Consider the following 23,746-nt stretch of genomic DNA (forward strand, 5'->3'; position numbering starts at 1 on the left):
CAAACAGTGCGAATCAAACATTTACATTGCATAACTTGTAGCTGAAGTAAGTGAATTTGTTTTGCAGCATCATCAGCAGCTGGCAGCAGAGATGCATGGTTTGCAAGAGGCCACTGTCCTTACCGCGACCACGCTGTGCCAGCTCCTGGCTACCCTGGCTCCTGGCCTCCACGAGCCGCCTCAGCCATGAGGGACAGCTTTCTTTTTTCCTGCCCCCATATCACCCTTTAGTGCTAGCAGGTACAAGTGTTGCCTATCTTTCCGTTCAAATCACTGCTGCAGCATTTGGTGGTGGTGCCCATACGTCCTCACAAGCTGTTGTGACGAGTTGTAGCCAGCCTTGTGAAATGATGTGCAGGTCATGCGCGACCGTGGCAGCGAAAACTGATAGTGCTGTGATATCACTTGAAACACGAATGCATGTATTTTTTTTTTGGTATATAGCACTAAAGGATGATACGACTGTTTTCCGTACATTTCTGTCCCTAATCATATTTTTTTTGCAAGGTACAGTCGACTCCCGTCAATGCGAAGTTCACGGGGACCGCAAAAAACTGTGAATTAAACAAACTTCCAATTAAGCACAGAACACAAAAGCAGCACTTTATTGGTAGCGAAATTGAGTATTTTCTCTAAGAAAAAGAGTTGGTCATCTTGCTCTGTTTCTTCTTGCCGAATCGCGCTGCTGAAAGCAAGTTCTGCAGGCTGTAGATGTGGTGGAACGCTTCTTCTGCGTTACCTTCAGCGGTGAAGAAGCACTCCGCGAGAGCAAGGCCCGCAGCTGCATTGGCAGCCTTAGGTGGCGGCTAGTCTTCAACGTCATCGTCTCTTTCCTGGGTCGCTTCCTGGGGCCGAATAATCTCCACAATCTCCTTATCCGTTAGTGCACCGCACATTTCGACCGCCTTGTCTACGGCGATATAATCTTCAAAATTGACGTCCCCGAGAGCATCACCAAAATCAGTGCTGTCAAGCTCGCTTGTTGACGCTTCCTCCGATGAAATTGCAGAGGCATCCTCCGAAGAAGCTGCCACAAAACCGCAAGCCCTAAAGCAGTTTGCGATTGTTTCTTGCTTCACACGATCCCATGCTCGCGCTAACATGTGAATGGCACTGAGCAGGCTCACCTCGTATTTTGCGGAATTATCCATACACAAAATCATGTGCTCGAGGAGGTGCTGCCTGTACAGGACCTTAACATTCTTCATGATGCCTTGGCAAAAATTGGAAGTGTATTGCACTCAAGGCTGGCATATTCATGTGAGCACTGCAGTGATCCACAAGGAACAACACCTTGTGGTTCGAAGAAGCAAACTTGCGGTCCAATTTCGTTATCCAGCTCTTGTAGATTTCGGCCGTCATCCACGCTTTCTTGTTCGACTCATAGTCCACAGGCAGCGTCTTTATGCCTTTAAAACAGCTCGGCTTGGCGGCTTTCCCGATCACAAGTAAGCGACATCGTTCCGTGCCTGTCATGTTTGCCGCGATCAGCACTGACACCCTCTCCTTGCTGCGTTTGCCCCCAGCACAGTCGTCTTTCTTGAATGTCAGGGTCATCTCTGGTAGAAGCCGATAGAAAAGTGCAGTCTCATCTGCATTGAAGATGTCTTCCGGTCTGTATTCTCAGAGATATTCACGCAGCTTTCCGTCCTTCCACATGGCGCATGTTTCCTGGTTAACGGATGCTTTTTCACCACACACGCTCTTAAGAACCAGGTCATGGCGATCTTTAAAGTGTGTCAGCCATCCATCTGACGAAACAAAGTCATCGATCCCCAACATTGCTGCAAGCGTTCGGGTTTTCATCGCAACGATGTCTCCGCCGAGAGGAAGTTTGTTGCTCCGGGGCCTCCCTAATCCAAACCAACAGAGCCTTTCCAACTCTGGGTAAGCGCCAGTGCCCATTCGCTTCCGAGACATCTTGAACTTGTCGTTCTCAAATGTATCCATTATTGTGCGCTTGTTCTTGATGTAGTTTGAGAGCGTGTTCGGCTTGATCCCGTACTTCCGCGCTATGTCTTGTTTGGCGGCACCTCCCTACTCAACTTCCTTCAAAACCTCGACTTTCATTGCCAGGTCGAGCGTGTGATAAGAGCCACGGTTTGCCATGGCTATCAAATGTGCGACTATGTACAGTTAATTCCGAAGCGTAGGATCACCCGTGGAACAACCTAGCCAACGAGCTACACGCACAAAGGCCCTCGACCAACACACGCCACAGCACACGCCTCGACATACGCCGCGCGCTGCAAGCCTAATCTCGCACAATCTCGCCACTGCCAGTATGCAGCGCTGAGTGCACCTATGGCACCCACGTGGCCTCTGTGATCGGCTCCGGCCATGCGCGGCAGCCGCTTCGCTGCCGGAGCTGATCGCAGAGGCTACGGCAGCCGTAGCAATGAATAATCGCTCCGCTCCAAAAAGGGCGGCGTTGCGGACGGCTGCGGTGGCGATGACACCAACGCGGAGCACGGAGCTGTTGCAGCACTTGAAAAATTGCACATTCTACCAAAGAATGACTATTATTTCGAGGATCCCGGCTGAAAATTAACTTCCAATTAAACAATATTACTGGATGAGGACTTCGAATTATCGAGCGATTCCTTTCATAGGATTACATGCAGAATTGACAGGACCAGCACTTCACTTCTAATTAACCGAAAACTCCAATTAAGCAGCTTCGAATTATTGGGAGTCGACTGTAATTTCTTTTCATGTGTATTTTCACTTGCAGTGCAAGTTTTCCCAAGTGAGGCGTTATAAATTATATATAAAATTTTTTCAATATTTTCGTTAGGTGTTGTTCACTTTTGGTTTTCTGTTTATGATATGTTTCAATGTTCACCGTTTTTCCAAGGAAGATATGCACTATTCAGTCACTTTAGAGCAACTTCGACATTGCCTCGCACACATACAGGTGCACTTAACTAGAATGCTGTGATAACTGGAATTGAATTTTCATGCCATATGTATGTCATGTTTGCTATATCAAAACTTTCGTGCCTACGGAAGACAAAGTGGCCAAATTGGAAATTTTTTAACACCACGTGCCTGTTACTTGTGACAGTTATTGTGATATTTCAGGTGTCCTTACCTATGATAGCAATACAATCTAGTCTCTATTGTAGTTGAGCACAGTTTGTGACATACGTAACGTAGCCATCGATGTGGCCACTATTTTGACATTCACTGCCAGGCTGCTCTTGCAGCTGTTATATGAAATACCGTTGAAGTGCCAAGAATTTTCTCACTTGTCATTCCTTAAAAGCATGCGACGGCTGTTTTATATTGTGATCTTATTACGGCACTAGTCATTGAAAAGAAACTATATTTTGTGCTACAGTCGACTCCCGTTAATACGAAGTTCACGGGGACCGCAAAAAACTTCGAATTAAACGAACTTCCAATTAAGCACAAAACACCAAAAACAGCACTTTATTTGTGGCGAAATCGAGTATTTTCTCTAAGAAAAATAGTCGGTCATCTTGCTTTGCTTCTTCTTGCTGAATCGCGCTGCTGAAAGCAAGTTCTGCAGGCTGTAGATGTGGCAGATCGCTTCTTCCGTGTTACCTTCAGCGGCAAAGAAGCGCTCCGCAAGAGCAAGGCCCGCAGCTACATCGGCAGCCTTAGGTTGCGGCTCGCCTTCAACATCATCGTCGCTTTCCTGGGTCGCTTCCTGGGGCCGAATAATCTCTACAATTTCGCTATCCGTCAGCGCACCGCACGTTTCGACCGCCTTGTCTACGGCGATGTAATCTTCAAAATTGACGTCCCCGAGAGCATCACCAAAATCGGTGCCGTCAAGCTCGCTTGTTGACGCTTCCTCCGCTAAAATTTCAGAGGCATCCTCCGAAGAAGCTGCCACAAAACTGCAAGCCCTGAAGCAGTTTGCGATTGTTTCTTGCTTCACACGATCCCATGCTCGCGCCAACATATGGATGGCACTAAGCAGGCTCACCTCGTACTTTGTGGAGCTATCCATACACAAAATCATGCGCTCGAGGAGGTGCCGCCTGTACAGGACTTTAACATTCTTGATGATGCCTTGGTCCATTGGCTGCAAAACAGCCGTTGTGTTTGCAGGCAAAAATGCGAGGCGTATTGCACTCAAGGCTGGCACATTCACATGAGCACTGCAGTGATCGACAAGGAACAACACCTTGCGGTTCGAAGCAGCAAACTTGTGGTCCAATTTGCTTATCCAGCTCTTGAAGATTTCGGCCGTCATCCACGCTTTTTTGTTCGCCTCATAGTCTACAGGCAGCGTCTTCACGCCTTTAAAACATCTCGGCTTCGCGGCTTTCCCGATCACAAGTAATTGACATCGTTCCGTGCCAGTCATGTTTGCCGCGATCAGCACCGACACTCTCTCCTTGCTGCGTTTGCCTCCAGCACAGTCGTCGTCCTTGAATGTCAGGGTCTTCTCTGGTAGAAGCCGATAGAAGAGTGCAGTCTCATCTGCATTGAAGATGTCTTCCGGTCTGTATTCGGCAAGATATTCACGCAGCTTTCCGTCCTTCCACGTGGTGTTTCCTGGTTAACGGACGCCTTTTCACCAGACACGCTCTTGAAAACCAGGTCATGGCGATCTTTAAAGCGCGTCAGCCATCCATCTGACGAAACGAAGTCATCGATCCCCAGCATTGCTGCAAGCGTTCGGGCTTTCATCGCAACGATGTCCCCGCTGAGAGGAAGTTTGTTGCTCCTGGCCTCCCTAATCCAAACCACCAGAGCCTTCTCCAACTCTGGGTAAGTGCCGATGCGCATTCGCTTCCGAGAAGTCTTGAACTTGTCGTTCTCAAATGCATCCATTATTGTGCGCTTGTTCCTGATGTAGTTAGAGAGCGTGTTCGGCTTGGTCCCTTACTTCCGCGCTATGTCTTGTTTGGCGGCACCTCCCTTCTCAACTTCCTTCAAAACCTCGACTTTCGTTGCCAGGTGGAGCGTGCGATAAGAGCCACGGTTTGCCATGGCTATAAACTGCGCAACTAGGTACAGTCAATTCCGAATCACTCGTGGAACAACCTAGCCTACGAGCTTCCCGCACAAAGGCGCTCGACCAACACACGCCTCGACATACGCTGCGCACGCTGCAGCACTAATCTCGCACAATCTCGCCACTGCCAGTATGCAGCGCTGCGTGCACCTATGGCACCTGCGTGGCCTCCGGTGGGAGCCGCTTCGCCTCCCGCCGGAGTTGATCGTGGAGGCCACGGGAGCCGTAGCAATGAATAATCGCGCCGCTCCAAGAAGGATGGCGTTGCGGGCGGCTGCGGTGGCGATGACACCAACGCGGAGCACGGAACTGTTGCAACACTTGAAGAATTGCACATTCTACCAAAGAATGACGGTCACCTCGAGGATCCCGGCTGAAAATTAACTTCCAATTAAACAATATTACTGGATGAGGACTTCGAATTATCGAGCGATTTCTTCTATAGGATTACATGCAAAACTGACGGGACCAGCACTTCACTTCTAATTAACCAAAAATTCCAATTAAGCGGCTTCGAATTATCGGGAGTCGACTGTATAAACATGTTGACTACATAACAGACAAGACACATCTTTCTTGCTGTGAAGTTGCTGGATGAAGATGAATGGATGAATGGTTCTGTACGAGTTCAAAAAACATCATTATGCTCGTGCCATATTTATGCATTTTAACATCTGCCAACGGCCCATCGGTAGTGTACTGGGTCCCATGTAGTGAATATCACACTGCTATGTTGTCGCCATGAAGTCATGCTCTGTGTACATATCCGTCATTGGCTTTGATGAAAGATGGCATTGAAGATAGATCGCATGTTTTTATTTACACTGCAGATATAAATAAATGATTTTAAACAATGCAACTGGCACATGAAATGAATATTCACAATTTGTGTTCCTTCAATTTCGGAACTATTTACATATGTACACTATTTACATATGTAAGGGAGAATAATGTGCTTGACATGCCAGACGATCATTTTCGGCCTAACTTGGCCTTTTGTCAAGGAACTGTGCGATGACTGTGTGGCAAAACAGCGCAGGGCCTACAAGGTGCGTGAGAACAGTACACATGGTGGAGTGAGAAGTGTGGTGCCTTGCTGCAGCCCAAATAGGAAGTCAGGAGACGAAGGCCGATATGCATATGCACGAAGGCCATCTGCACTGTGCATCGCCGACGGCGATGCACAGTGCAGATGGCGGTGACAGTGTCAGTGATGCCAGCAGCGAAATGCATCAAGATGACAGAAGCAACAGCAGCAGCAGCAAATCATTTGGCAAACCCCAGCTGGCCAGAGAAGTGGCTACAGCATTCTGCTGATGAACACAAAGTGTTCTATCCACAGGTACTAAATGAAGGGCTCTCATGTAGTGCCATAGTGGAATGATGCAATCATTTCCGGTAGTGACAGCTCACTGGCAGAGGACATGGGAAAACGCTGGTTATGATTGAGCAGATTCGATAAAAAAACAGCACGCTATCCACTAATAGCACACATTTCTTCACATTGGTTCCTGCTTTCTATTAGGTGTGTAGACAGCAGTAATAAACATCAGCCTGCAGTGTCAGGCACGTGTTTATTACTGCTGTCGGTGCTGCTGTCGACGCAGCCGCCTTCGCACCCTTTGCAGGTAGTGCTGGTGCTGCTGCCGAGACGTGCCGAACGAGCTAATAACATTATCCCGGGCAGCACAGCCTTTCAAATACATCATGCATGCTGCCCTCACTTGGGGAACTCTGTGTGGGGAGGGGTTGCCATTTTCATCGTCACTGCTGCTTTTGCTGCTGTCATCGCTGACATCATCCAACATGTCACCTTCGTCAAGACATAAGTTGTGCAACACTGCATATGCTGCAACAATGTTGGCAGCACGGTCTGGTTCGTAGTGGAGGGCGCGGTACCGCTGAAGGCAGCGGAAGTGGCTGTTCAGAAGCCTAATGCACCGCTCCACTACAGACCGCAAGGCAGCATGTGCAGTGTTGTACCTGCCTTCTGCAGTGTGCATGGGAGGGTGGCCTGTGACTGGGGTTAGGAGCCATGGTTCCAGGGGGTAGCCGCTGTCATCTGCATGATCATAAAGAATGGTATGAAATCTGCACAAAGTTTAGTAGGTGAAGCATAGGTCATGTAACATGCACCTACTACAGAAAGGCTGCAATAAAGGAATATACAGGCTGAGCACCTGACGCAGCTGTGATCACCAATAACAATAGCTGGGACACAGTAGCATCCCTATTTGCAGCAAGGCAGCTCTTTGTACGAGTTGTGTAGTCTTCGTTCATAAATGACTATCAGTGTAAAAACGAATGTGACAACACGTGCACTGTACACTCATATTAAAAATTAGCTTAAAGTACAGCGCAGGTGCGTTGTCACTTTGTTTCATGCAGATACCATTGAAAAATTTCTACATCTCGCCTATACTTATAACCTACTATACCATAAGGGGTTCGCCTTCAATATTCTCTTACGGCGCGAGCACGCTTTGCTGCATGCTGCCAGAATTGCAACTGTACAAAATTTTCCCGCTGCTTACCGAGGAGGTGTTGACCGGCCTTGGCAATGTGCCCCTCCTGGAACCGACGACACAACCACGTAGTTCTCCAGACGTGGGCGTCGTGGTCTGACCCCGGTCGCAGAGCAGTCGATGGCGAGGATCCTTATGCCTGCGTCGCCGATCTGACAAGAGTGCGCACAGTATAAGCCACGCGTTGCTATGACGGGCAAATTAGACAAAAATTAAGATACTTAAAAACATTGTGTTGATGGTGTAATAGCCTTTGCGGCACATGAATGCTGCCTTCTGCTCGCCTTTTGGTGTGATGATGGCTATAAGGCTGCTGTCCTCGCATCCGATGATGCTGGGAATGGAGCCGTGTCGAAGGAACCCTTCCTTCACGGCCGCCTTCTCCTCCGATGTCCTCGGGAAATGGACCCACTTGTTGCGGGCCCCAGCATGGACGATTGCCTCCGCCATGCGTCGCACACACTTGCTGACCGCAGGCTAGGTCACGCTGATCGTCTCCTCGCTCCCTACCGAGGCTTAGAAGCTGCCCGTTACGAAGAATTGCAATGCGCACAACACTTGTCGCTCCACCGACAGCGCTGTTGTTCTCACGCCTCCGAGTTCCTCCGCCACTTCGTTGCACAGCCACCGCACAGTTTCTTTCTTCAGGCGAAATTGCCGCCGAAACAGATCATCTGACATGTCAAACGCATCCTCGGGCTCCCTCCTCCCGCACCCGGGCTGACGAGCCGCCGCCGCCGCCAACGCAATCAGAAAGTCTGCCATTTTCTAGTCCAAATGGAACGGGGCACTCGCCGGTTATTCCACAATTTTGGCGCGTTTGTTGGGCATAATTAAGCATAATGAGTGCGTAAACATCAGTTTGACGTGTCGGTTTTTGAGCATTCCTGATGTTGCTTGACAGGCAGGCAAAATGGGCGCGGCCTCAAAAATTTCGACCCAAAAGCGAGCGGTGACGGCCATTTTGGAATAAAAACAGAACGGAATATTTTTATGTTATACCGACCCATGAGGCTGACGTAACGCGCAGCTACTGCGACTGTCGGGCCTGAATCGCCCGTGCTGTCGCCTTCTGTGTCGTCTTCCATGTCGTCCTCATCACTGTCGCTAGTCGACACTTCGGCAACAATAGAGGCAACGATGGTGAAAAGTCGAACTGTGTAGCTGACATCTCTTCGTGGTTGCAGCAGTGCTGCCGAGCAACTTCGCATTCCAAATGCCACACAATGTAGTCAACAGCAGATCCCTGTCGCGTGCCAGCGCCGACTTCTTCGTGTCACATTCGATAGCACAGACGATGTCTAATTTTTCTTATATGCTGAGCAGCCGGCATATTATTTATCTGAGCTTCGCCATGACGCGAGTCCTCGCTTGCACGACGCCACAACACTCTCTGGCCTGGTGCCGAAACGATGTTGATGTGGCTTCAAGCGCAAACGCGCAGAGCGCTTGGAGGCCGTTGTTCCCATCTCTGAGGCTTGTTGTTCTGCCGGGCCGCCCAATGGAGACGACGCACCGCCGTGTTTGCGTGACGAAAAGTGGAAACTACGTTGTAACCAATTGGTACGCAATAAGCTGGTATGGTTTATGCGGATACAAAACACGTTATGTTCAATGGCCACCGAGGCGGGGGTTTGACTGTACTACTTTTAAAATGAAACTACTGTTTAAGCGGGTACGGTTTAGCGAGGTTTTACTGTACAGTTGAACCCACTTATAATGATACCGGTTTTAACAATATATCGGTTATAACAATGAGAAGCTGCTGCACCGTCAACTTTTGTATGTTTTGCATGGTGAAATAACCCGTTTACTGCAATGCCCCGATGCCGCATTATTGGTTATAACGATGAAGTTTGGCTGCTTGGTGCTCGGGTTGAAAGGTAGGGAAATGCGAAATCCTTGAGAAGAAAAAAGAAAATGAGAAATTCGAGCTGCTGCACAATGGCCCGCTGCTCGAATGGCTGCCGCGCACTCATTTTCCAGCCTTCTCTGTGCGCCTCCCTCCCGCCACCCTTCCACCCCTCTGAACACGAATGGGCTGCGCCCATATCTCTATGCTGCGCCACCCTTGGAAACCCGAATGGACCACGCCAACTGCGCTGCTCGCATATTGCTCACTAGCTCCTCATTCAGCGCAGTTTGGTAAACAGCGCAATCGCCCGTGTTCGTCTTTGTTGGTTGCGTCGAAATCATTCCTGGCCACGTGGTTTCTCAGCCTCATTTAACCAACAGGAGCCGTATTCTGAAACGTTCGCCTTCCACGATAGTTTTGCCGCTGCGATAGTCACATTCAATAAATCAAGCGACTACTTACCCGTGTCGTCGGCGTGGGCTACCAATACGCGCTGTTGAACGCTTCACATTGCATGAAAGAACGCACCATGCTAGTGCAGAGCGGCTCGGGTGTGTTGTTTTCAAATGTAGTGGCCGCAGTACGGGTTCTGTGCACGGAATATGGTTAGTTATGGCTGCTTTAGGTAAAATAAATTGAGTAAAGAAGTGTGAGATTATTTATTTTAGATGAATCAACAAATATCGTCGTGAAACAATGTGTGTAAGGCTCCACCAAAGAGGCTATTATAAACTACCACCTATCTTATCTCTATTACACTCCACCAGCAACCGAATGCCGAAAGACGTGTTCGCTCATTCAATATATGTTGAGAGCACCCATTGAAACCATGACATTAAAATGACGTAGGCCGGAACCACTAGATGGCGCTGTTTATTTTCCGTTTTTCCGGAAATTTAGTGTTAGAAAATCAGGTGTTATGGTATTCAATGAAAACAGTGAACAGACAGTGGAGATACAGGGCCAGGAAATACCCCGGGTAACAGAACAAATACCTTGGTGTATGGATAAACGAAGGCAATAGATATATGGAAACACAGGAAAGAACAATAACAGTGAAGGGTGTTATGATTGGGGGTTCAATCCCATCGCTCTTGATCCGTTGTCAAGATTGGAGTCGGGCAGGAATTAGAAGGTAGCTGCCCCACGCCGTCGTCCAACTTATCCACGCTGAGGACGTTGATGAAGGGAAGGACTGCTTCTCATCGAGAATGAGGAATATGGGTTTATTTACAGTATTTATATCAGTCTAACATGACTGCTTGAGAAAGAGTGTCCTGAGCAGCCGCACAACAGCGGTTTTTAAACACTCGGTCTTCCCCCGATACCCAGGTGACGGAAACGGCCGTCCAAGCACCGTAGGCGAGTTGACCAGGCACCGTAGGGGAGACGAAGCACCGTAGGGGAGACGACCCACCGTAGGGGAGACGACCCGGCACCGTAGGGGCATTTATTCCCCGAACTGCAGCGCGCCCGCTGGCTGCCCATTGTCTGGCATCTTGGTCGGCGCGTGGGAAGGGGTGTCAGTAGACGTTCCCGCGGCTCAGTAACAATAGTTGGTCCGCCGAGCCCGTTTAGTTACAATGGCGACTTCAAACTCGGCTCCAGCGACGGAGAGTCGAGGACGCACATATTATTGTTCACACACAGTCGACTTAGTTATGCCGTGGCTAGAGGTGTGGGGCGACGCTCCCAGAATGTTGCCTCCACAGTCGCAACTGGTTGGCAGAACTTGCACTGCAGCTGGCCGTTCTTAACAAGGGGAAGAGAAATGCAGCCATTATGAAGCACAGAGTGCTATAGGGATACAATAGGTATCTGGAAAGGTGTAATGGTTCCAGGACTTACTTCTGGAAATGCAGTTGTTTGCGTTAAATCAGGGGTGCAATCAGGACTTGATGGGAACCAAAGGTGAGTGGGTCACCTTGCATTGGGCACTCACGGGAAGATTACAAATGAAGTTCTGCAGGGTGATAAAAGCTGGACTACTTATGAAGTGAGTGAAGCTCACAGTAAAATTGAGTATGAAGAGCGGCTGAGGAATATGGAAGAAAGTAAATGGGCTGAGTGTTCAGGTATCTGTACAGGAGAAACATTGATTCACAGTGGAGAAAAAGAACTAGGAAGCTTACCAGTAAATATGCAGCCTGTAGGGTGAGCAACACAGCAACAAAGCACGTCAAGCGGAAAGTCAGAGAGACAAATATTCACGTGGGAGGTGGAAATAGAAACAAAACGTGCCATGAGTAGCTACTTAAGAGGAAAAAAACCAAATCAGGAAAGAAACAATTTATGATAACTCAAAGGGAAGCTCATTACCCTTTGAAGCAAGATCAGGATCAGGAAAACGCACCTGTTAGCAAGACATAAGAAGGGAGAAGAAGCATGTGCTTGCTGCGGTAAAGCTAGGAAAACTATGGAGCATGCTTTATTAGAATGTGAAGACATCTGCCTAGTGGTCGATTTAGGCATCACCGGCCTCCTTGAAGCCCTTGGGCTCAGCGAGAGTAGGGGAAAAGTATATGTGTCCGCAATAGAGATTAGTAAGAGGCGATTGGAAGATTGGTGGAAAGAAAGTGGGGAAACGACAAAAAAACGGAGACGTACAAAAGCAAAGTTCACAATAGGGGGTCAGAAAATTTGGTTGTGGGAGTTCGTGTTTTTTTTCTTTTCTTTTTTTAACCTGTCTAGGACATTAGGCAGTATAATAGCAAGAGCTTGGTGGCGCAACCGACCGCCCCGTTCGAACGGGGACGTTCATAACATCCATCCATCCATTTTGCTAAAACCGCCAATCAGCATACACCGTTGGTGGAGGCCTGGCCAAGGCGATAGTTTCGCGGAAGGCGAACGTCTTAGAATACTGGCCCAGTTGGTTTAACTCGCCACCGAATTGGACGATGGCTGATGTGCCTGCTGATCATTGGCAATGCACGGCGTTTTTGGTGAAAACAAAGCGCACGGCTATAAATTTGGAAACTAAGTGCTTCCAACCGATGAGGCGATCGTCGCAAACGTGCTTGCATCGGATAGTGACGGCGACAACGGCAGCGATGACACGGTAGAGCAAGCTGCCTCAACGTTGTCCTCACAGGAGGTCCAGCAGATGATTCAGTCTCTCCGGGGCTTCATTTTCGCGAGGAACCTTCCGCTGCACTACGTTGAGCACCTAGATGCCTTGGAGATGGATGTCAGCAAGCTTTGCGCAAAGCACGCAAGGCTGACACGTAGAGTTTTCTCGTACGAGCCAGTGTGAAGTACACGTCGAGATGCTTGTGGTGATCTCACCTCGGCGTTTCTTCTGGATTCTTCAAGCTGACAGGCTGCCGCGGCAGTGTTCTTGTAATTTTTAAAAGGCCCCTTGTGGGGCCACCAAAGCGATGCCTTGGCCATACTCGCATATCGCTTGCTGCTCGTGACCCTTCTTTGCAGTTATAGCAGTGCCATTCTTTAATGCCAACAACCGCGGCTTGTTGCATGTGATCGGAGCACCCAGGAAGCAGTTAAACGAGTGAACACAATAAGCAGCCGGATGGAGGAAGGTGGTGGGGAGGGACACTGGCCTCCCTGCCACTATAGTTTGCCAAGATCAGCTCTGCCATCCCCCTATTTTGATTTTTCATGCAACCTGGTTTTTAACAATTATCGGTTATAACAATGGAATTTTCATGGCATTTGAATATTTTTATAAGTGGGTTTGTCTGTACATGATTCTAATAGAACAAAATTTCATTGCCGGTGTGAGGAAACACCAAGACAATAAATAGAAATTTGGCAGGTGTAGAAACTACGCAGGTGTAGATGATACTATAGCCACAATGGCCGCTGAGTCAGGGATTTGACTTTACTACTTTTAAAACGAAACTACTGTTTAAGCGGGTACGGTATAACGAGGTTTTACTGTATTACTGAAACTGTACCCTCAAAGTTCCACCCACCCTGCCGAAATGGCTCGAAGCATACCTCATCGGTAGAAAGTAATGCATTATTTTTGAAGGCGCAAGTTCATGTGATATTGCAGTTTTATCGGGTGTTCCCCAGGGATCAGTTTTGGGCCCTCTTATTTTTTAATATTTGTCAATGATAAAGTTGACCGGGTTTCCACTCAGGTCAAATTGTACGCTGACGATTGTTGCATTTACCATGACGTCACATGTGTAAGCGACTCCTATGAATTGCAAAGTGACCTCGACTCTGTCTTGGCATGGTGCAAAACATGGAACATGACATTAAATTTTTCAAAATGTAAAGTTCTGCAATTTACAAATAAAAAGCATCCATTATACCTACCCAGTACTCTTTAGGAGACAGAAACTTATTTGTTAAGAATTACAAGCGCTTGGATGTTATCTTTGCAAGCAACCTTTCTTGGAACGACCACGTAAACCGTATTGCTGCCAAAGCTAGCTGTGTGTTAAACTATTTAAAACACGATTTCAAGCAGGCACCTGCTGATTTGAAGGAGACACTCTACTTGACAGACGTGTGTCCCATCTTAGAATATGGTTGTGTGACTTGGGACCCTGAAACAAAAACACTTATCAGTGAATTGAACGAATTCGAAAACTAGCAGCAAGGTTTGTGTCCGCAAACTATGATTTCACCAAAAGCTCCTCTCAAATGTGCAAAAATTTGGGCTGGCCTCTATTGCAAGACAGACGCAAATGCCTTAGACTTAAGCTATTTTACAATATTTTTATAGGCACAACAGGTTTGTCTAAAGATTCATACATGAAAGCTCCCAGCTATATATCCTCCCGTTTAGATCATTCTTTAAAGGTTCAAGAATACCAATGCCGTATAAATGTCTTTAAAAACTCATTTTCTCCCTAAAACAGTGCATGACTGGAATAAATTGCCAGAAGTTGTCTTAGCCTCGCAATCTTCTTTTGAAAATGCTCTGTCACGCCTTTTGTTGAATTAACTTTTGTTGAATTAATATTCTTTTTTGTGTGTGTGCTGTGTTGCTGTGCGTTTTCGAATTTTTGTATACGCTTGTTCATATGACAATATTTACGTCTTTCTTGCTTTCATGATTCTTTTGTTATCAGTTTGTTCAGTATTGGAATGCATTGTATTTTTATTGTTTGTTTGTTATTTACACAGTGTCATCCGCATGACGATGTATGTTTTACAACTGTATCCCCCTTACAAAAATGCCCTCAGCGGGCGATGTAGGTACCTGAATAAATAAATAAATAAATAAATAAATAAATAAATAAATAAAAAAAAGTCCTGGAACCATTACACCTTTCCGTATACCCCGGAGCACCTTGTACCTATTGTATCTCCAAAGCGCTCTGTGCTTCATTATGGCTGCATTTCATTTCCCCTTTACTGTTATGTGTTGTTTTTTCCTGTGTTTCCAAATATCTATTGCCTTCGTTTATCTATATACTAGGGTATTTATATTACTTTACCTGAGGTATTTCCTGGCCCTGTATTATCACTGTCTGTTCACTGTTTTCATTGAATACCGTGACAGCTCATTTTCTAACACTAAATTTCAAACTTAAATTCTCACCTTCCTGTCCACAGACATAAGCCAGACGTTGCAAACCACTTTGCTTGTTAGCTAGCAACACAATGTCATCCGCATAAAATAAACCTGGAAGCTTCTGCTCTACTACTGTACCCGCCTGTTTGTATGAGAGATTAAACCCGATATTACTTCCTTCTAGCACCCTCTCCATCCTCACCATGTACATCATAAACAGCAGTGGGAATAAAGGGCACCCCTGCCTCGGTCCCTTGTCGATATCAACTTTCTCCTCGCTCCTCATTCCTTCCCATTCAATGCAAATAGTATTTTCTATGTAAGTCTCTCTCAAAAGCTGTAGATAATCATCACCTAAGCCTTCCCCTTACAGAATGTCACACAAAATGTTGCGGTTTAAGTTGGCATACGCTCCTGTAATGTCTAAAAAGGCCACATACAACCATCTCCTTTTTACTCTTGCTATTTCAATACACTGAGTAAGAACAAATAACTTATCATCTGAACACCTAGCTATTCTGAAGCCATTCTGAAGTTCTCCCAAAATGCCATTATTCTCTGCCCATGCTTGCAGCTTTAATTTTATTGCCTGCATTGCTCCCCTGTATATTACTGATGCAATGGTGAACGGTCTATACGAGTGAATTCGATGTTTCTCCTCCTTTCCTCTATACATTAAATTCATTCTACTTCGTCGCCAACATTCTGGTATTCGTGTATCTTTTAAAGTTTTTTCCACTGCTTTCACCAGAGCTTCCTTACTTTTTGGTCCTAGTGCATTAATCAGTCTAACGAGAACCTCGTCTAGTCCTGTGGCTGTGCGCTTAGAAATTTTCTCTTCGGCTATCTTCCAGTTGAAATTTGTCAGCACCAGCTCCTTTTCCATCTGGTCCTCTTTCATGCTCTTTTTTCTTCAATGCAACCTCGTCATTGCCTTGGAAACATTCAGCTGTTATTTTTCTGATGTAATTTAATGCCGTTTCCCCTTCCAGTTTGTTTCCATCTTCATCTAGGATATATTGTTGTATTGTTGTTTACTTCCTGCCTAATAATTTTATGTGGTTCCAAAATATTCTAGGTGCGGCTTTCCTTTTCTCACGTATTTCTGACAACCAACGTTCACTTCCACCTTTTATCTTTTTCTTGCTCCAGTATTTGAACCATAGACTTTTTCTCCTGGTATATTTCCCATTTACTGGCTACTTCATCCTGCAGCAACTGCGCTTTCTTTGCCTGCCTGGGCTCTTGGGATGCTTCCCGTCGTTCAGCGATTGCTTCTCGTATCTCCCTGTTCCACCAGCTTCTCGGTTTCTTCTTTTTATTCTACTGTATTCTACTGTATTTTGTATTCCTGTATTCTACTCGCACAGTGCCGGCATGCAACAGCTGCAAGCGTCGGGGACGCGGGCACCCGACGGTCTGGGGAGAGCGTTTGCCCAGGCACTGAAAAATAGAGGCACTTCTCGATGCAAGCGGTCACGTGTTAGGCCATCAATGAGCAAAGGGCTGGCTTCAAGGAGTGTTCGCTTGCCAAGGCTGGCTGCAGGATGTAATGCGCTCTCCCAATTCTTTAAGGCGATGCTGTCTTTGCCTCTTCCTTCGGCTTTCCCACTGCATCGGAGGGATGGTTCAGAGCTTCTTTTTATCGGGCGAGGATGAAACGGCACGCTGAGAGCCTTTCCTCCTCTTTGGCTTGTTCGATCTGGCGCGGTGCTGCTTGAAAGTATTGCTGTTGCCTGCTGCAGAATGATTTTTGCCGATGTTTTAGCTCGTACTTTATAAAATTTACGCAATGTCCATTCATATAAGGTCGTCAGGAAAGCGGCATGTAGCCTTTCGGTTCATCATTAACTACAGTATGCAGGAATATCTCTTGGAAGCACAAACATGTGACGCGCATCGTCAACCGCGGTGTGTGTATATGTTCTGAACTATTTTGCATGTATCAGTTTTAATTCAATGAAGAGAAGTGGTGTCTCTGTATTGCCAGCATGAACTGGTAGATCTGCTCACTATCTGATCACTTGGCATAGGGACTAAAACATGAAACATTAGAGCGCATGCTCATGTATGACCAACCTAAGGCAGCCACAAAACATCTAAACGGCAGGCGCTATTAAATATTTGTGATACACTGGCATCGTTCTCATGCATTTCAAGTCTAGTAGACTTGAAATCACTATAGTTCTACGCTAGCCTTCCTGCATGAGGCCGATGGCGCTGCTCAGCAGAGCAATCACTGTGGTTGGTGAACCAGCATGATTCATATATAATCTAGATGCTTCAGCATTGCTTTTTTGCTCTGTAAAGCCATAATATATGAGCGGAATCGCATAAAAAGAATGCAATGACTATTTTTTAGGACAAAATTTCCGTAATGCGGGTGAGTGCGTTGTAGAGAACGGGACAAACACAAATGAAAAAAAAATAAACATTCTGTTATCATCCTTTTTCTAGAAAAAAAAAAAAAAGAGAGAACGGGCTAACGCCGCACAATTTTTATAGATCTATAAACATTGATGCCATGTGCTTGGACCATGCACTTGGACCATGCGCTATACAGAACAAAGACATCTGTAATCTAGCACCTACCACTGCTTAGGATGCTCGCGCCGTTCGTAAACGGTCACTTTGCTGGACAAGCTTAATTCACACTGTAAGGTATGCTGTTATTACTAACCAAGACAATTTTATTCATGGGTGGAAACCTAATCCATCAAACCAAGTAGTCACGCAATGTAATCTGCAACTAACAGTTTGAGCACTTGTCAAAGTATAACAGCACAGCTCCTATAGTAGCAGAACAGTACCCACAATGTTACAATCGTCGTGTATGTTTCATTGCTCCTAAAGCGCAGCTTAGAACTAGAGGATAATACTGCAATAAGGGCACATTAGCGAATGGAACATTCAGAAATACACAATTGATCTCTGAGGCTGATTGTAGGCTCAAATATGCGCGCGCACATCCCGCTGTGTGCTCTGTCCACCTCAACGCCAGCAGAAAGTCCGGCCATACCGACTTAAAGCACTTCAGTACGTCTTACAGAACCATTTATCACATAGAAGAGGCCCATCATACTAAATAGACTGCACGAGTGCAAAAACAAACGCCAGAGACTACTGCCGAGCGTATACCTGCCATGCAAGACGGAGCACTTGCTCAAGCCAGCATGCTGACTGGCACCACTGCGTAGCAATATGGTAGTGCCCATGAAAAAACGGTGTGCAGATGGCAGGCATGAGTAAGAGAGGAAAGGCGATCGGAGAAACTCGTTTTCACCTCACCGCGTCGGATGTGTACAATGCCCTCTGGAGCTCCGTGGCCGTCGCCACATTAGCGGCTTGGCAGCTGTAATGATACTTCAACGTGTTGTTTTCACTGGCTTTAATCAACAATAAAATAACAAAAACAGACGTTTCTCCACCTATGTGGGGGGCATCGTCAGTACACAAATGGCAACAAATGAGAAATACATACTATTTATGTATGATACTGCCGTAAACATCCGGCAGGGGGCCACGGTTAGACTTGCATGAAGATTGATTGCGACGGATGAACCATGATGCCACAAATTTTTTTGGGCCCCATCTGTGTTCCCATGCTAAAGTGGTTACATTATCAAAATCGAACATGTGTCCGTTTGTTAAACAATGATCCACCAGTTCTGTCTTGGCACGTGTGGTATGGGTGGCTTTCGTAGCATCCCTTAGGTGTTCCTTGAGTCGAGTGCGACGTCGCCGCCCCGTCGCGCCAATGTAGCTGGCACCACAGTCCGAGCAATCGACCTTGTAGACGATACCACTTTGTTCGTCCAGAGGTGTGCGGTCCTTTGGCTTCGGGAACACGTTTGCCAATGTGTACGAGGGTTTGAACACAGTTCGAACAGCCAAAGGCCGTAAAGCCCTGCGCACTGCATCTGATACACTGCGGACATACGGAATGAACACAAAAGCAGCTGGCCTTCCGGCCTTGCCCTCACGGAGTCTCTGCATGCGGCGCCGCGTATCATTGACAAAGCGCTCAGGGTAACTCTGTTTATGCAAAAGAGCGGCAACATTTGTTAATTCTTGCTCCCTCAAAGTTGCTCCCTCAAGGGATAAGAAAAGAGCAGATTGGGTGAGGGAACGAACGCGAGTTAATGACATCTTAGTTGAAATCAAGAAAAAGAAATGGGGGGGCATGGGCAGGACATGTAATGAGGAGGGAAGATAACCGATGGTCATTAAGAGGAAGCTTTAGCTCGGGCCCAACTCCGACGCGGCCTATTCAAATACATGTAAAACGCAAAAACGTTTTTATGAGATAATCCCTGTACCGATTTTGGTGAAATTTGTTGCATTTGAAAGAGAAAGTTAAATTCTAGTGACTGTTGGAAGCCGAATTTTGATTTAGGGCTTGAATTTTCTTAAAACGATTTTCAAATATTTGACCGTTAGAAAAAAATAGAAGCACGAAGTTTACAAATTCATAGCTCTGCATCAAGAACTGATATCGCGGTTCTGTAAACGGCATCTATTAGATCATTCAAAGCGGACAAATTCAATATGTCATTTTACATCTTACGTGAATTTGTTACGTTGGTCACAACGGTTTTGCAAAAGTTGTATTTTCCTATGATTAATCTTTTTTTATATTCATGTGTAACATATCAATTTTGTCCGCTTTAGATGTACTATTAGATGCAATTCACAGAATTGTATTATCATTTTTAGTGGTTGAGTTACAGGGTTTTAAACTTGATAGTTTCGTTTTTTGAAAATGTTGGATTTTTGCCAATTTTTAATAAAAAATTGACGACCTAACTCGAAAATTCGAAACCAACAGTCACTAGATTTTAGGTTTGTCTTTTAAGTGCAACAAACCTAGTCAAATTTGGTGCAGTGGTTGCTGAGAAAAACGAATTCTCCTTTTACATGTATTTAGATAGGAGCACTCGAGCTAAAGCTTCCTCTTAAGGGTTATGGACTGAATTTCAAGGGAAGGGAAGCTTAGCAGGGTGCAGCAGAAAGTTACGTGGGCAGATGAGATTAAGAAGTTTGCACGGACAACAGGGTCACAATTAGCACATGGCCGGGGTAGTTGGAGAAGTATGGGAGAGGCCTTTGCCCTGCAGTGGGCATAGCCAGGCTGATGATGGTGATGATGATGATGTGTTCTACAGATTATTTGTAGTTTTCAGTAAATATAAGCGATAAATTTTGCCTCGAAGCCATCAGCAAAGTACTATTACCTTTCGATAAGGTGCTAGACCTCGAGGCATTCAATTCCTCAGGCTCCTTACGTTTGTGATGGGGCATGACGGTTTGGGCTGTAGTATACAATGTTTAAAAAATCGACATTGGCAAGGTATTTAAAAATTCAGTTGACACTAAACATAGGGTCATGGGATAAAAGTAATGCAAGCTGAGATGGTATATTATGCGTGTAAAGTTCTTGAAAGTGCTGTAATCTTGCATGGTGAAGTCTTGGACATTCAATTAAGATGTGCCGGACTCTGAGTTGTTCACCACATTGTGCGCATATGGGTGGTTGTGTGCCTGTTAATAGGTAAATGGGTGTTGCGTATGTGTGTCCTATACGTAGCCTGCACAGTGCTGTTTCTGTTAGTCTTGTGGCTTTTTGCTGGAAGAAGTTGCCTAGTTGGGGTTTTATTACATGTACTTACACATTTAAAGGGGTTGAGACAGCAAATTTTGAGGCTATAAAAAGCCTCTTGTAGGCTGCTTCTGTATGCGAGGACACCCACAACGAGGTATCAGACGCTGCAAACATTTCAAAATAATTTTAATTCAGCTCCAAAAAGTTGCTAAAAGCTCCGTCTCGTGGTTGAGACCTATTGCTAGCGCGGCTGTTATGACGTCACAGTGGAGGAACGAAAATATTGACGTCATAGCACACTAGCACAAGAACGTGACGTATGATCAGTATTGATGAAATGCCGATTACGGAGCCTGCTGAACTGAGCAACCGAGCATAGATAGCCGCCACTATGACCGTGCCACAGGCATATAGAAATCATTTCTTAATTCAAAGAAGGTGTAAGGCGTGCAGACACAGGGACTAGGATATGCGGCATTCGTGTCCACTTTTCTCCTCTTGTGTCCGTGTTTGAACGCCTTATCCCTTCTTTGCATTATGAATCCTTACCAACTAGATCAGCTTTCTGTCTTTCTAAAAACCCTTTCTCTATGCTACAGGCTTCTAGAACACTGTAACGGATCTTACTCTGGCCCCTGGCTAACCGAGACATGCACAGCGCTGTAGCGGAGAGCAGTTGACATAGAATCTGCGAGTCGCATAGTTCGGCAGCTCGGAGCGGTCTCTCGTTCGATTGGCGTTTCTCAACGTATAAAGGCCCGTTCACTTTACTGGCACGGCAACTCGCCGCACGCTGTTTGCCGTTCACGGGCAGCCGTGCGACGGCGGTTTTCCTCGCAAACGGCGAAATTTTCTTGCTGTAGAGAGGATGGGCTCGAGAACCATTTGTGCAGCAGCCGTACGGCGAAGCGGCCAATTATAGCGACCGACGAGTGGTCACTCTGGCACCGACGGCAGCCTCACCACCGCTGATTGTTCAATAGCGCTGATATCGTCGCTAGGCCTTCTCTGGTTCACTTCAAAGCTGACGGCACTTTGCAATGAATTACCGACTCTCACAAGCCGCAATATTTTCTTACCGTTGTTGTCGCTCTTCACAATAAATGTAATAATCGCGACATGCACTTCGAGTCGTCAGTTATTTACCTCTGCTGGCAGAGCATGCATATGCGTAAGCAGACGACACAGCATAGTTTTACGTCACTACTTTTTGTGATCCACGAGACCAAGCCGTGTTGCGTTTCCTCTCCTACAACTTCATAGCATCACCTGGAGCCCAGAAACCGAAACCGAAATCGCCCGATATAATAATGCTATTATTACATTATTTATCGGGTATATAGGAATACCGCCGTGTGTATCGTGCTTCCTGAAGCATTATGCAACGCTTGAATCGAAGAGCGCATGAACAAGAATTTTCATGTCTCCACCCCTTTAAGAGATACCGTAATAGACTTAATGAGCAGCTGCGGCTTGCTACGATTTGCTATAACAAATATTTCGAGTCCTGTTCGAGCAGCTATGGTGTTAGGCTGCTGAGCACGAGGTTGCGGGATCGAATCCCGGCCATGGCGGCCGCATTTAGATGAAGGCGAAATGCGAAAACACCCGTGTGCTTAGATTTAGGTGCACGTTAAAGATCCCCAGGTGGTCGAAATTTCCGGAGTCCTCCACTACGGCGTGCCTCATAATCAGAAAGTGGTTTTGGCATGTTAAACCCCATAATGTAATTTTTTTTTTCCTGTTCGAGCAATAGTAGGAAAGTATGGAAGAAGGTCAATTCGCTACTCGGTCGTTCACCTGATGCCCTACTCCCTGTTATTTATTATTAAGAAAGATGGGGGGGTTGATATTAGCGCTGATGTTACCTGATGTTTTCAATGATTGTTTCACCAACATTAGTATGTTGGCCACAAATATCAGCACCTGCCATTATATTAAACCCGCGCCTCATGAGACCGTTTTTCTCCGGCTGACTGATGAAGGTGAACTTATCTGTATTTTTTCAAATTTAAAAGACAGTAGCACATGCGATATAGGTAACTTGCAGATGAAACCTGTTAAATATGTTCTCAATGTAATTGCCCCAGTGTTAACACATATTTATAACCTATCACTCACTAGTGGCGTCTTCCCACGTAAAATGCAAGCTGCAAAAGTGTTAGTTTTATTCAAGAAAGGTGATAAAACAGCTATGTCGAGGTACAGGTTAATATCTATACTCCCGATCTTTTTGAAAGCTTTAGAAAAAATAATTTTTATCTGTACATCTTTCTTGAAACTAAAAACCTGCTCACTGACTTGCAATATGCCTTTTGCAAACACAGATTGACTCAGCTTGCACTTCTTCAGCAGAAAGAATACATTTTACAGAATTTTGAGGACCGCCAGCTTACTTTAGGGGTATTTATTGACTTTAGTGAGGCATTTGACTCCATCAGTGATGAACTATTATTAAATAAACTTACCTACTATGGTATCCACGGTGTTGCCTTAAAATTATTTCGGTCATACTTGCAGCACAGATGCCAATATGTGTCCATTAACAACAAATGGTCCAACATTTCTTGCGTCACGGCAGGTGTTCCCCAGGGCAGTATCCTTGGGCCTCTTCTGTTTAATCTTTACGTCAATGATCTCGTTAATAGTGATCCCGATGCCAAATTCATAATCTATGCTGATGACACTACTGTTCTGTTTTCGTCCAATAATGCTCCGGAGCTAGTGTCAGTGGCTAACTCTTGTTTGGAAAAAATATATTTATGGTCTCTAGAAAATGTTCTCAAGATTATGGCAGAAAAAAAAAAAGGCAGTTTTATTTCAACCGAAGAATAAGAATACCTGTCTTTGTAGGGACGTGGTCTTAGGGTCTTCTAAAATTGAACTCGTCCTTTCTGTGAAAACACTTGGGGGTCTTTTTTGATGAAAATATAAATATGAGCTGGAGCGATCATATTGATTTTCTTGCAGGCAAACTCTCCCAAATTACTGGATGCATTTTCTCTATTCGCTACATGCCTCGGAAGATTAAAATGTTAATTTATAATGCTTTGTTTGCGAGCCACCTTCATTATTGCTGCCTTATTTGGGGCACCACTACTGTTACAAATATTAAACGTTTGCTTGTAATACAAAAGAAAATTGTTTGCGTAATTGTTTGCCTTTGACTCCCCATCTGAGCCTCTATTTAAGAACTTCGGGTAATTAAAGTCAGTGATATGTTTAACTACCGCCTTGCTCTTGGATACCTAAAAGAAACCAAACAGAACTT

The 23,746-nt window shown here is 45.8% G+C and overlaps 2 protein-coding genes across 9 annotated transcripts in view; both read left to right on the forward strand.

The window, feature by feature from the left end:
* The window catches only part of LOC142580214 (uncharacterized), a 33,301-nt gene extending 11,399 nt beyond the window's left edge, over positions 1–21,902 (forward strand). For all 4 annotated transcript variants that reach the window (XR_012827648.1, XR_012827649.1, XM_075691110.1 and 1 more), the window contains one exon: positions 68–21,902. Coding sequence is in view for 2 of the 4 variants with exons in the window: in XM_075691110.1 (XP_075547225.1) it covers positions 68–560 (493 nt within the window). In the remaining 2 variants the exon portion in view is untranslated. The remainder of the gene's footprint in view (positions 1–67) is intronic.
* The window catches only part of LOC142580215 (nitric oxide synthase-interacting protein), a 249,724-nt gene that overhangs the window by 64,413 nt on the left and 161,565 nt on the right, over positions 1–23,746 (forward strand). The gene's annotated exons all lie outside the window — the stretch shown is intronic.

Source organism: Dermacentor variabilis, chromosome 4, assembly GCF_050947875.1.
Source record: "Dermacentor variabilis isolate Ectoservices chromosome 4, ASM5094787v1, whole genome shotgun sequence".
NCBI lineage: Eukaryota > Metazoa > Arthropoda > Arachnida > Ixodida > Ixodidae > Dermacentor > Dermacentor variabilis.